Source organism: Corvus moneduloides, chromosome 3, assembly GCF_009650955.1.
Source record: "Corvus moneduloides isolate bCorMon1 chromosome 3, bCorMon1.pri, whole genome shotgun sequence".
NCBI classification, from domain to species: Eukaryota; Metazoa; Chordata; class Aves; order Passeriformes; family Corvidae; genus Corvus; species Corvus moneduloides.
Genome location: NC_045478.1, coordinates 111227387 through 111241002, shown reverse-complemented (window position 1 = coordinate 111241002; position 13616 = coordinate 111227387). Strand labels below are relative to the sequence as shown.

Here is a 13616-nt window from a genome sequence, read left to right as displayed (position 1 = left end):
TGAGTCCACTACTGAATGATTGCTTATCTTATTCAAAATAAGATATGGGCCATCTCAGAAGCTGCATATGCTGTTTCTTGGTATCCTGTCTGCTTTGAATTGGAAAGTGGTTTCTTAAAGCTGGTTATATCAGAGACATTTTAAAATGTATGATACTCACTTATTTCTTTCATGTAAAAGCATGCTGTGTTTGCAGGGACTGTGAGGCTTAAGCATTAATTATGCATGAGAGTATTTTTGGAGAGGGAGTAAAGCCTGGAAGATCTCACTCCCCAGAGCTCTAACATCAGTTTGCACCAAACTTAAAAGGTGTGATGTACAGAATGTCTTGGACCAGCTGTCATTTTATGAGTTGCTTCATGGTGATGTGTCATTGTTCAATTGGAAACAGAATCTGATGGCTGAGAACTTCTGTGCCAGGCAGATGATATCACTGCTGAAGAGCATTTCAGGTTGAGCAAGAGCATTGCTCTAAAGGATAAATTTGCTTAATATATGATGTGTTTGATAATATACCTCTGCTCACTTGAAACTTGTTCAATTGAGCTCTGTGAAGCAATCATGAGCTTCACAGTGCAAATATTTGTTTCATTTCTACACGCTTCTACATCCAGTTTCATTGCATCTAATCAAATAAAATGCATTCGTCACAAATGCCTAGAGTTCACAAAACATTTTCCAGGTGTTTATTTTCAGCTGACTTGTCATCATCTTTCTGCACTCTATTGCCTAAAGGAAGAAAGAGATTTAGCTTTTTGAAATGTTAAAATATCTACTCTGAACATTTTATCTTGCGTCAATTTCCCTGCCTTTTGTGTATTTGAATTCAAAGGAGCATGCTTGCTCTGTGGGAAGCCGCCTTAATTCCATCCAGTAGCTCCCAAATTCTGCAGTGCCTGCTGACTTCAGGAGAAATTACAGATGTTGAGCATTTTTGAATATTTGGTGCTGTTTCTTTGCAGCTGCCTTCTCTGTTTGTGACTCCTTAGCATTTATTACATATATTTTTCAGAGGTTTTTCTCTCATATGAAGTACTTCTTCCACACACCACCCTGTGGAATGGGTATTGGTTGTAACTATCTCTGTGTAAATCTCCTTTATGTTTCACTTCTGCTCCACATCAGTTAGTGGATTTATTCAGTGCTATAATCTCTAGCATTGGGTAGCTTTCTATCAACATGACTGGCTTGTGTTTGATTTTTCAACACCTTTTGCGCGCTGAGATGGCACATTTGGCTGTTTCCTCTCTTTCAGGACAGTATTGCTGCTAATAAGAATAATCCTGGAGTACTGCCAGTGTGTGGATAACATTCCCTCCATCACCACTGACATGCTGACCCGCCTGTCTGATTTACTGAAGGTATGGCTCCAAATGTGCCCCCTGTGCCAAGCAGGGGCAGGCAGGGTGCAGAGAACATGTCTTACTCTCCATAACACTCATGTGTTTTTGTGATTACATATAACTAATACAAATTATCTAGAAATCATTGTGTTTGCTACTATGCCATAAGGAAACCTTTCAAGCCAAAAGCATTAAAGATGTAATTTGTTGTGGGAATTAACTCTGAGAGGGCTATCTTTCCTCCTGTTCACCTGGAGTATTGGAAATCCCATCTAGTAGTATTGACATAGCTGCCTGTCCTTCAGGCTGGGTGTGGGATTAATGCTGCTGAAGAAAAAGCAATTTAATCCCAGATGCTCGAGAAATATATATCTATATTGAGGAAGGAAACAAGTCCCTTGGTTTTTACAAATTAGTAGAGTCAGTAGAAGCATGAAAAATGGTATGGGATGAAGGTTCTGTTGTAAAGGTGATGAAACACCAGGACCTCTTTGTCATTTATTTCTCACTAGAGAAGAGGAAAGCTGGTAAAGCCCAGACTCTGCAAGGTAATAGAAGTAAATAATAATAAAAGGAGCACATTAATGCACCTTAAAACTGTCTATGTATCCACGCACACACAGACACACATATATATGTATCTATATAGGCTCCAAAGCCTCGCAGTTAATTTATGTCAAGGTTTTCACTTGTGTCTTTGCCCACAAAGGTTGTATTGAATATGAGCATAATCATTGAAAGATAAACAGATTCAGTCTCCACAAGGATATTTTACATAAGGTGGGGGGCAGGAGAGGGGAAACAAACCCTAGGAGATGGAGCTTTTTAAATATTTGTCTTGTTGGTAGTTCTTATTTGAAAAACCAGATGCAAGAACACTGCTCCCTGCAGTTGTCATTCAGATTAATCCACAAACCTTTCCTTTTAAAAGCACTATCCAAGGCAAATCAGTCTGTCTGGGCCTGCCCCTATTCAAATCTTCTCCACCTGCTGCTTCCCTCAGGAATTGCAGCACCTTTTCACAGGTAGAATAGCCAGATTTGCATATCTGTGTTACTTCCCTCTCCTTACTTTATCTCATTCTAGCTCTGTCATTTATGGTTTGTTTCTTGGTATTCAAACATCATGTGCAGTTTAATTACTGTATTTCCTGTCTGTCAGCAAGGTGCCATCAATTGGAGAGATGTCAAGAACAGCTAGAAAAACAAAAGCTCATTTATTACACTTCGAACAAAGTAGAGCCACTCCAGGTGTCCTGGCAGGTCACTGCACTTTTTGTTTGACACCTGTCAGAGCCAGCAAACTTTGAGGGTAGCAAGAGCTAGACTGATTGTGATGGAAAATGAAAAGCATTCCCAGGTAATGAAATTCCAGGTGGTTCCGAGCTATGGCTGCAGCCTGAGTGAAATGACATCTGTGTATGGGAGAAATCATGGAATCATTTAGATTGGAAAAGACCTGTAAGATCAGTCAAGTCCAGTTGTTTACCCAACACTGCCAAGGTCACCACTAAACCATGTCCCCAGGGCCACATCTACATGTCTTTTAAATACCTCCAGGGATGGTGACTCCGCCACTTTCATGGGCAGCCTGTTCCAAACTTTGACAACCCTTTCAATGAAGAGATTATCCCTAATATCTAAACTAAACCTCCCCTGGTGCAACTTGAGGGCACTTCCCCTTGTCTTGTTGCTTGTGGAAGAAGAGAGTGACCCCCTACATGGCTACACCCTCCTGTCAGGGAGTTGTAGAGAGCAAGAAGGTCCCTCTGAGCCTCCTTTTCTCCAGGCTGAGTGCCCCTGGCTCCCTCAGCTGCTCCTCATCAGACTTGTGCTCCAGACCCTTCTCTGGGCACACTCCAGCACCTCAATGTTGTGAGGGGCCCAAACTGAGCACACGTGGCTGTAATTACTGGGGTCGTTCAGGCAGTGCAGACAAGAGAAGGCTCTTGGCCCTCCTGCTGGGTGCAGGAATGCTTTCCTCCCAGCAGGCACAAGGAGGAGGTGTTGCTCTTTGGCTGTTCCAGGCATTCTGCTCCCTCACTGTTCTGTCTGCATCAGGCCATCTGGGAACAGTCATTCTCACAGAAGGCAGGGGACAGTACGTGTGTCCAGCACCCTTTACAGACCAAGTTTTTGATGGTCTGCCTCACAGTTAAACCTAACCTGAGCTAAATACCTGAGGAGCTTAGGCGGTGGGAGATACAGCTGCCTTTGGCTCACTGATTCTACTTTAAAGTCCATGCACAGGTGTAAGAAAAGGTCTTGCTTTTCTGGAGAACATGAAGTGAATGTGAGGCAATTTCAGCCCCTGACTTCTGTCAGCAGTGTAGGTTATGCCTCTCTCAGCTCAAGGGCCACACATAGCTCTGGTTCAGTTGTAGTGCGAGGTCTGGATTGCTTTTCTGGCCCTGGATGCACCATTCTGGCAACCCAGAGTTGGGGGGGTGGTCCATGGTGGCTCTGTGGGCCTGCATTTTGTGACTGACACCAGGCAACAGACAGAGAAATTATTTCCCCTTTTTGCCCAAGGAAGGTTGAAATATTGGGCTTGTTCTTGCATTATCATGAAGAAAGACCTGTGAAGCAGAATTATGCCCCTGCCCTCAGAAAAGTGGTCTTTATGAGGGAAATCCTCTGTGTTGCAGGCACAAGCTGCAGGGCAGTCTTGTCACAATTTCTTCTGAATCTTCAGGTGTATGAGAAAGGGTCAGCTCTCTGTAAGTTTTGCCTCCCAGTGTCAAAAGAGTGTTCTGTTCAAATACGAGCCCTGGGACTTCTGCTCTCCATTCAGTGCAGGAACTGGGGATAACAGCAGTGGCTTTTCTACTGCATCACCCAGGCCAGTCTGGAGTATCTGGTGTCTCAAGATGAGTAAGGAAGCAGAATTCCAGTGTAAGACAGAACATGCTGAGAGCAACTGTCTTAACTGCCCAGAGGCTTTGCTGGCCTATGTGATTTTAATGATAACTTCTTTTCTCCTGGAAGTAAGTTAGGAAAGTCTAAGCATGAATTGTCCACTATACCTGGAATTCTTACAGGACTGGCTTTTCATCTTCTGTGCATCATTTCTTAAATCCAGTATTTCATAATGTTGCAAACATAGATTCAGTCACCTCAGCAGGAGGGAGTTTCAGTGCTTTCAAGTTTCCTTTAATATCAGCAGTGGAGAAGGTCAAGAGCCTGAGCAAAAACTTGTCATCTTGAAGTTTTCCACTCTGGTTTTCCACGTGGCTACTCTACTGAGGAAAACTAGTGAAACTCTGGAACTGGCCTTCATAATAACTTATTTAATCTTGCAAAATTCTTTTGATGGTGTTTCTAAACTGTGGGGTTATGTAGTTGATAAAGAATCAACATTCATTTTCACTGTCCTTTTTCTTACAGTATTTCAACTCTAGAAGTTGCCAATTAGTGCTTGGAGCCGGTGCATTACAAGTTGTTGGTTTGAAAACAATCACTACAAAAAACCTAGGTATGGATTTCTGTATTTAAAATGTCAAAGGTTGTTCCCCTGCCTATTGAAAAACCCAAGTGCAGAAAAGCCCTAAATATCTATGATAAGCTTTGTTTGAGTTCTGGGGCTGTGCATGGACACAGAGGGTGATAAGACCTTGCCAAGTTACCTGTCTGGAGTGTAGTTTTAAACTTTCTCCTGAAATTAAGAGCCTTTGATTGATGGGTTTGAGCAGGTGTTTAAATTTACAGTTCCCATGTTTCAGGGTGAGAAACTGGTGAGATTACCAGTCTGCATTTCCCTTTTGGAAAGGGAACAGCCTGATGAGAAAGGGCTGAAAGGCTCTGGGCCACAGCTGGGTTAGGTTTTTGCTGCAGAATGTTTGGCCAATGTGGTGACCACACTGGCACCATTGAGTGTCCTGCTGCTGGCAGGTTTGCTGGCAGCAGCAAACTCCTGTTGGAGTTGGGAGAAGCCTGTTTTTTTGGGATCCTGTTGACCCTGCAGCAGGAGCAGGTTCAAGGCAGGTCAGTGCTGGCAGGGCAGGGTGTTTTGTACTCCACTGCAGGAGAAACACTGCTGCCTTGAGAATGTGGTTGCTGAGGTTAAGTAGCTGATGAGTCAGGTCCTTTGAGATCTCCCCGATGTCTGCATGTGCTCAGGGCTCAAAATGTCGAGTAAACACTCAAAGCCTCTTGTAAAATCAGTCCCATATCCCATTTTACCAAAGCTGGGTGTGAGTAGCCAGGTAACAGTCTGGCATCTTCACTGGGTGGGGGCTCCCAGGGAAACAAACATGTATCTGTGTGCTTTTGCAACAGACAAAAGCTCACCATGGTAAGCTGTGTCAGATCTATTGTTTATGTCATACGGTCCATACAGAAATGACTCTTCCTGTGTAATAACTACGTTATTTCTCTTCCTGCATTCACAGCCCTTTCTTCACGTTGCCTCCAGCTTATTGTACACTACATTCCCATTATCAGGGCTCATTTTGAAGCTCGGCTGCAGCCGAAGCAGTTCAGCATGCTCAGGCATTTTGACCACATCACAAAGGTAATTCTTCTGGCGGTTTCTGAAAAGTGAAGTTCTGCATTTCGACTGTACTCTGAAGAACATGAATGCCGCTAGAAAATGAAACCTGCTTTCTTCCCTTACAGGATTATCACGACCACATAGCTGAAATTTCAGCAAAGCTCGTTGCCATAATGGATAGCTTATTTGACAAACTATTATCCAAGGTAATGATTTATGGAAATAATTATACGCTCTCTAAATTGCAACTGGAGGTCTCATTGTATACAGCCTAGATGTTTCAAATGGAGGCTTAAACTTTCCTAACCAGGACTTGTTTGAATTCCTTTTACCTATATAGATGGAAAGCTCTGTGCTGTTCTCATGAATGTGTTTTGTGTTCACATTTGCCACCTGGGTGTCAGTCACCTTCACTCCCAGAAAAATGAAATGTTTCCTTGGCTCCTTCAGCAGGAGCAGCAATGCTGTGGCTGGTGCAGATGCTCAGCTGTTCAGGAACTGAAGTGCTCTCCTACCACTGACAGTTCTTGTCTGCAGCCAGGCTCAGCAGGTCTCATTTCCTGCTCTTTGCAAGTGGGGAGGGTGGCATTTCCGGCAGCTGAGGGAATGGCAGGAAAGTGCTGAGGAGGAAGAGTTTTGGAGGGGAAGGACCAGCCCATCTGTTGGGCTGCAGGTCTGGGGACTGGAGGTCTGTGCTCAGCAGTTCCTGCTCTGGGGCAGCATTATTAGTAGCTGTCCCATGAAGTGCTCCTGGTGTGCTTTGGTGTTTGAACAGTGGTGCAGTGTGGTCCTGGGCTGGATCTACTCCGACTCACCTCAGGGTGGAACACACTGAGACACCTCCGTGGCCCACAGATACATAAAGTACATGACCTTTTAAAGCTTAGTAGTGTGCTTTGGATCTTAGGGGTTTGGGGGAAAGAAGTAAGCTGTTTTGTGACACAAATAAATTAATTTTTTAGTGACAGATTTGATTGATTGGCCTGGGCCAACCTCTTCCTTCAAGGAGCTCATGGGAAGCACGGGAGCACAGGCTGGGGACAGGCTGATGAGAGCTGCCATGGGGCAGTTACAACAGGCAGCATTTCTATCTTCCTTGCTGTTTCTTTTATTATATTGTTACTTTTTGTTGTGCTTTTTCATTTCACCTGTTTCTTTGGACAGTCAAATGGTGCTGCCTAAACTTAAGGGGGGGGGGGGGGGGGGAAAAAGCCAAAGCGTTTGAATTGGGATTCCCCACTCCTGTTGTGTTTACTTTTTTAAAAAATGTGTTTATGATCTTCTCTAAAGACCAAAATGATCTGCTGGTTTTGGGGGTTTTTGTCCCCCATAAAAGTAGCTGTTTTGTTAAGTAACATGGCTTTTTGGCCACTGTATCTCTTGAGAATAAAAGACAAATGCAAGAATTTACATTATTGATACTAAACAAGTGTAGCCCACAACAAAGGAGGAGCACAGTTTATGCTCTTGATGGCATTTAGTGAGAACCCATCCCTTATGGTCCCTCCATTTTCACAGCCCATTGTCCCTTTGGGAGCTGGCACAGGATGTAAACTGAGGCTTTTCCTGTCCTTTAGAGCTCTTGAAGGCTGAGTGGCAGTGCTTGGCCCGCATGAATGCAGCCCACGGAGTCCAGGAGCAAAGGAGGATTGATTTGCTTCAATTCCTAGCACCCCTCATCATTTGGCTCATCTTGTTCCTAAAACAATGAAATCTTGGCACTGAAGGCTGTGCAGAGCATAAGCCCAGGACATTTGGGTTTATGCTCTGCACATAGGCAGAGCATAAATACAGGCATGTCAGAAATAGGCATGTCAGTACAACCATGTCAGTGTGTTCCTGGGTTCAGGTGTTTGTGGTGTCCTGGGGATGAAGCGGTCACCTGCTTTGAGGTGTGTAAATCTGCACAAGTGAGTTCCATGGCAGTGGGTGCCCAGCACACTTCAAACCCAGAAATTCCTGCTTTGTAGAGGAGATGAACAGTTGGTGCAGTGGACAGGGTGTTGACCTGGCACTGGGTAATATGAGCAAGTTACTTCTGCATTTCCAGGCTGTGCTTCCCCTGGGAGCGCCATGGCATGGGAGCTGTCCTCACCTGGTGCCACTGAGACAAGGCAGTTCAAAGCAGCATGGACACTCCCAACAGCTATCTTTAACAGGGAAATACAACAGGAGTGGGGTTATTGAACACTGGAAATAATAAAACTAACAAATGGGAAAGGCTTATTCATTACCATGAATGGAAAAAAATCCAGTGTGAGTTCTGAGCTTCTCTTGGAACTTGCTGTCTTGTGACTGTTTGGACAGAAGAGCAGTGAGGGTTTTTTCTGATCCCTCATGGTATTAAAGCTGTTGATCTCAGCTGCTGATAAAAATGGCCAGGAGAACTTGGGGTACTTCCTGGGGGCGTAGCTTTTCCCTGTGATGGTGAAGAGTTGTGTGTGGCTGTAATCATGCAAGAGCCACTGCTGTAGCCTCCCAGTTCCCTCTGGCTTTACAACGTGCTGGGAAATTGGAAACAATTTCTTGCTTAACTTCCTTGTCTTGAGGCATGCTTGATCCTGCACGCTGGGTGGTTGTTCCCTGGAACAGAAAGCATTAATTTTCTGCTACTTCTCCTGTCAGAATTAGGTCATTGGTTTGGATTCTCCATAAAGATGTTCTCAGAACTCCCCATTTCTTTCTTTCTCTTGTGCTCAGACAAGCTTTGTTCTCTTTCACAATTTAGGCCCACATAAAAGCAGGCATCTTCTCCAATCTGTTTGTAAATGATGTAGTTACAACAATCTGGTTCTTTCCTGAATTGTGCAAGGCTCCGTGGGGAAGTGTCACACTCCCAAAGGTGACCTGCCTACGTGTCACCCAGGCCTGGGATGGCATGGGCTTTCCACCTGGAACTGCACAGCTGGCTTCACTGTTCCTGGGACAGGTTTTCAGTGTTTCTGAAATGCTATTCAGATCTTTATCCAGAGTGGGGACATAAGAATTCTGTTCCCTTTGTAGCAAATCTCTTGCCATCTGGTGTTACCCAGTGCCTTGTTTCTTGGATTTCAGGCACTGGGAGAAGGGATGGTTTTTTACTTTGCTTTCCAAGGTATTTCTGCAATGTTCTTGTGGGATTTTTTGTATGGTGTTGTGGCTGGGGTTTTTTTATGGCCAGTGATGAGATTTCAGGAGTTTCCATTTCTTTATGGTTTCCTTTCCTTGATTCTTCAGAAATTTGGATGTGTATGACACAGACAAGCAGTTTTCTCTTGGGAAGTACTAAGGGGCACATTTCTCAGAGGCAGAAGTGCTTGTCTGTCATTGACTCGTACCAGTGTGAAGGAGAGGGCCAGCTTGCAGCCACGGGACCTGCATCTGCAATTCCTGGCTGGATCAGATCATGCCCAGCCACCCTTTTAATTTGTGGTGTGCTAAATGGATCTTGATTCCTGACATTATTAGCAAAGCAGAGCTCCAGGTGGCTGTTGGGAGCTCTCCTACATGAACCATTTTAAAGTGGCAGAAATGAGTTAACTGGTTGTGTGTTTATTTGCAGTATGAAGTGAAAGCCCCTGTTCCTTCAGCATGCTTCAGGAATATCTGCAAGCAAATGGCAAAGATGCATGAAGCTATATATGATCTCCTTCCTGAGGAGCAAACTCAGGTGAATGTTATTTTTGAGCTTCATCTCACAGCTTGCTTGCAAATGTGCATGGACCTGGGAACAAGAGAGACTTTATCTGGGGAGAGGGGAATTCTTTTTTGAGTCCTGGTGAAACCCACACGTTAAAGGGCTTGGCAGCAGTCACATGGACAGCTTGGGCTGAGCTGAAGGAAGTATTCCAATGTGTAGGGAGAATGATGACACGCAGAAAGAAGAGATTTCTGGATTTTGAGCTGCCTTTTGATGTCTAGAGATGGCAATCCAGGAATTGGTGCTGAAATGCCTTGCAAATGGCAACATTTTGGGGTTTGAGTACAGCCCTCTGAGAGGACTGTTCTGTAACACTGCTCAGAATCAGTGGCTTCCAAAAGTCCCTAAATGAACTGTGCACCCAGACTGTACCAGATGTTCTTTTGCAGGATTTTGCTGCAGTCATTGCTACTGCAGAGTTGCAAATCTTAAGGACAGGAAGGACCAATCCAGTCACTGAATACAAGAAGCTGTCATTTTTCTTGCACATTAGATTAAATGGTCCCTCCTAGCACAGGAGAGATTTTTTATCTTCGAAGCTTAATACAAGTTGCTGGATACTTCAGACAACAGAGGAGAAAAGTTCACGTTCCAAAGAAAGTGTCCTCTAAGTGCCACCCACAATGAGTGGGTGAGGGTGTCCTGTGTGTTACAGACTGTATGTGGCCAGAAAGGCAAGGCTGAAGCACTGGCAGAAGGAAGAATCACAGGAGTTGCAAAAACAAAACCAAAAGTCAGTGATTGAGGGTGTTGGCAGTGTGTTTTCCCTGTGGAGGCAGTGATGTGAGCACGGGCACAGTTCCTTACTCTGCTGCTGTGGTTTCTTCTAGATGTTGTTTTTACGAATTAACGCAAGCTACAAACTCCACCTGAAGAGGCAGCTGGCCCACCTCAATGTGGTCAATGATGGAGGGCCTCTGAATGGGTGAGTTGGGGCTCTTCTTTGGCTGTTTAAATAAGCAGGCATTGACTTCTGCAACAAAGTCGTGATTGCAGAATCACAGCTCCATGTTTTAGCATGTCCCATTTGTAGCTTTCTTACAGTAAAGGACATGACTTGTGCCATTCCACAGTAACTAGGAATGCAATCCACTTGGTAACAGACTGGGAGCTGGACACTGTCCAACTGGAACCCTACTTGTAGGTGTCCTCAGCTCGTGGATTGCTTTTTCTCCCTTTGTGTGACAGCAGCAGCCACAGTTTAATTAGCAGGAATTGTGTGATTCCTGAAGCAGTTTTGAAACGTGGATGGTGACTCATGGTGCTGGCAAAGTAAAAATAGGAGAAAGCAGCATTTCATCTGTGCAGTGGGCAGCTCTGCAGGGATGGATTTTACAGCAGAACTAGATTTGAAACAGAGTTTATGCTTACAGAGCTTTTCCCTTCCCTGCCACAGCCTGACACCCCGTCCCCAAACAGGTCAGGGGTACCTTTCCTGAGAGAGAGGGTTGCCTGGCTGTCCCCACCTCCCAGGAAAAGTCTCTTGCAGGCTGAATTCTGTTGTCAGTTGGATTGTTCCTTGAAACAGTGGAGTTTTTAATTGTTCTTAATGACCTGGGGGCAGTGATGTGTTTGCAGTGTAGCAGGGGTGAAACTCAGTGGGCCTACCCACATGCAAGAAAAGATTGTCTTAGGTTGCAGAAGTCAGAGAAGAAAGTTGATAATGTTTCAAATGTCCCTGGAATTAAAATTCTGTTCCTTTCCAATTTATTGTTGCTTCTCCTGCTTATGTGCCTTCCATTCCTCCTTGTACTTTGTGCAAGAGTTTATCTGAACTGGTTCTCTGTACTCGTGGTGTGCTCACAAGGTGACTTCCCATTGCCTTTGGTACTTGGAAAGATGTTTGTAACCAAGCTCGTGGAGTATCCACTGCAGCCCCAGCTGATGTGAGAGCCCCTGGATGTGCTCAGGGTGTCTCTCACTGGGATATCCAATCCCAAACACAGTGCTGTGCTGCCTTCATCCTGCACTGTTGGTTTTGTTCTGTCCTTGGTGGTAAGGGGCCTGGATCCCTTTTGGATTAGGAGGGTTGGGGCAGGTGTTCCTGGTGACGTGCTGGGGGTGTTTCCCAGCAGTCAGGAGGTCTCAGCTGGCGCAGGACTGTCTGATGGCAGCAGTTTCTTACTTCAGACACAGCTCTCAGGGAGCTGGGGCTACTTGAGAAGGGGAACATCAACCCCTGGATGGCACTTGCTGCTGTTCCAGCACTCTTCACTCACCAGGTTCTTAACATGGTTTTCTGATCCTCATTCTGTTTAAACTGCTTGTTTCTGTAATAATAGTAAAAATCCAGGTCTGTGAAGCCTGGTTAATTTTTTTACCATGTAAATACAGCTTCTGTTCCTACATCTTGCTAGCAAGAAGCATCGTGATCCCTGACATGTTTCAACAGTGTCTGAGGGATTTTAAGTCTGTATAAACTGTTACAAACAACACAGCTGTTGTGCTGTTCAGTTGCTTTTTACATTAACCTTAGAATCATAGAATCATTACCTTCTAGAATACAGAAGTTAATGTTGCAATAATTAATATTCTTAGTTGTAATGGAATTGGGGGTTTAAGTCTAGATAAGCCTGGGATTACAGCAAGAGAATAGAAGTTTTAAATGCCTAATTCCTGCTGAGTTTTCTGAACTCACGGTTTGATCTCCCTTCCCTAGAACTAGTTTTACACCCAGCAGTAATCCTGTTATGGATGATCACTGCTGTAAAATAAACCACATCCATAGCATTGAGTTTTGAACTGATACTTAAAATATCTAATCCAGGCATAGGATTTGAACATGTATTGTAGCAATTGTGTGCCAAAGTCCTCAACAAACCCTGTCTGCTTGTCCAGGCACTCCAGGTGGATGGGATGGGGTCAGATTCTAATCTTGTGTGTTTCACTGCAGGCTGGTTACTTCAGATGTGGCTTTTTACACTGGAAACCTTCAAGCTCTGAAAGGCCTTAACAACTTAGATCTAAACATGGCTGAAATCTGGGAGCAGAAGAGGTGATAATCCACTGGGAGCAGTCACTTGGCTCTGAGAACAGACTGACTTTCTTCTAAGCAGCGTGACGACGGTGAGGTGAATACTTGAGCCCAGAGCCCCAGAAGGGCAGGATTGACAGTCGGGGGAGCTTAGACTCAGAGGGTGCTGCAGGGAGAGATCCTTCCAGTGTCCTTCAGCAAGAAACAAGTGATCAGCTGTCTGTGCAATGTTTTTTCATTCTCTCTGGAAACAGACTCAGGTTTCTTTGGACCAAATCCAAAAGAACACATAGCTGTAACACAGCTGTAGTTGTCTAGAATGCTCTGTATATCTTTATATTAAAAAGATGCTTTGCATTTCTTCTAGTGCAATGAAATTCACATGGTGTCCCACCTTATTTAATGATGGTACAGTATAAAAATCTTGCAGTTGGAACTCTGTAGAAAATGTTTTTCTCTATGAAACTATGCTGTTCTAAAATTTATTTTTTTACAGAACTTTATATAAATAAATGTCTTTTGATTGCTCACATATAGGATTCAGCTTTGTTAGGGAGCAATCCTGTTCCAGGGGATTTCTCATGACCTAAAATCTGAAGATAGATTTTCTAAGCAAGGGCCAGTTCCTCAAAGCCATTCCCTGGGGGATGGAGTGACCTGACCCTCATTATCAGTGACAGGGTAACACTGGGACTCCTGGGGGAACTGGAAGGTGGGAGAAAGGCTGCTGTAGGGATGGCTACCTCCAGCTGCCCATGGCCCCAGCCAGTGGGGAAGGACAGGGCCACAAAGAATAGGGCAAGAAGAATGTTCAGGTTTTTAGGCTGCTTATAAAAGGCTGCACCATTAAGGAGAGTGCAGCTGCCATCAATGTATTTCAGAGTTTTTAATACTATCTTTAACAGACCGGAGGCTGGCAGTAGCCAGTACAAGTGCCTGTGTTTCACACCTCACCTCACCCCTCTGTACCTGACCCCAGTCAAGTGCCTAACCCTGAGATGATCATGTCTGATGGAATGGTCTCTGCTGCAGTGTGTGTGTGCCTGTGGTGCCCTCAGCCAGGCATGCTGACCTGGTAGCATAACACGTGTCATTAATTGTCAGTCAAAATAAAGCTCTAAAATCACAG

General features: G+C 44.6%; 1 protein-coding gene across 4 annotated transcripts in view; it reads left to right on the top strand.

Annotated features, from left to right (window-relative positions):
- The window catches only part of VPS54 (VPS54 subunit of GARP complex), a 47549-nt gene extending 33934 nt beyond the window's left edge, over positions 1-13615 (top strand). For 3 of the 4 annotated variants that reach the window (XM_032103535.1, XM_032103533.1, XM_032103536.1), the window contains 7 exons: positions 1256-1361; positions 4730-4817; positions 5734-5855; positions 5960-6040; positions 9376-9483; positions 10344-10438; positions 12407-13615. In XM_032103535.1, the coding sequence (XP_031959426.1) occupies positions 1256-1361; positions 4730-4817; positions 5734-5855; positions 5960-6040; positions 9376-9483; positions 10344-10438; positions 12407-12512 (706 nt within the window). In that variant the 3' untranslated portion in view covers positions 12513-13615. The remainder of the gene's footprint in view (positions 1-1255; positions 1362-4729; positions 4818-5733; positions 5856-5959; positions 6041-9375; positions 9484-10343; positions 10439-12406) is intronic. The other variant, XM_032103534.1, reaches the window with a different exon arrangement.
- Position 13616: the final 1 nt, after the last annotated feature.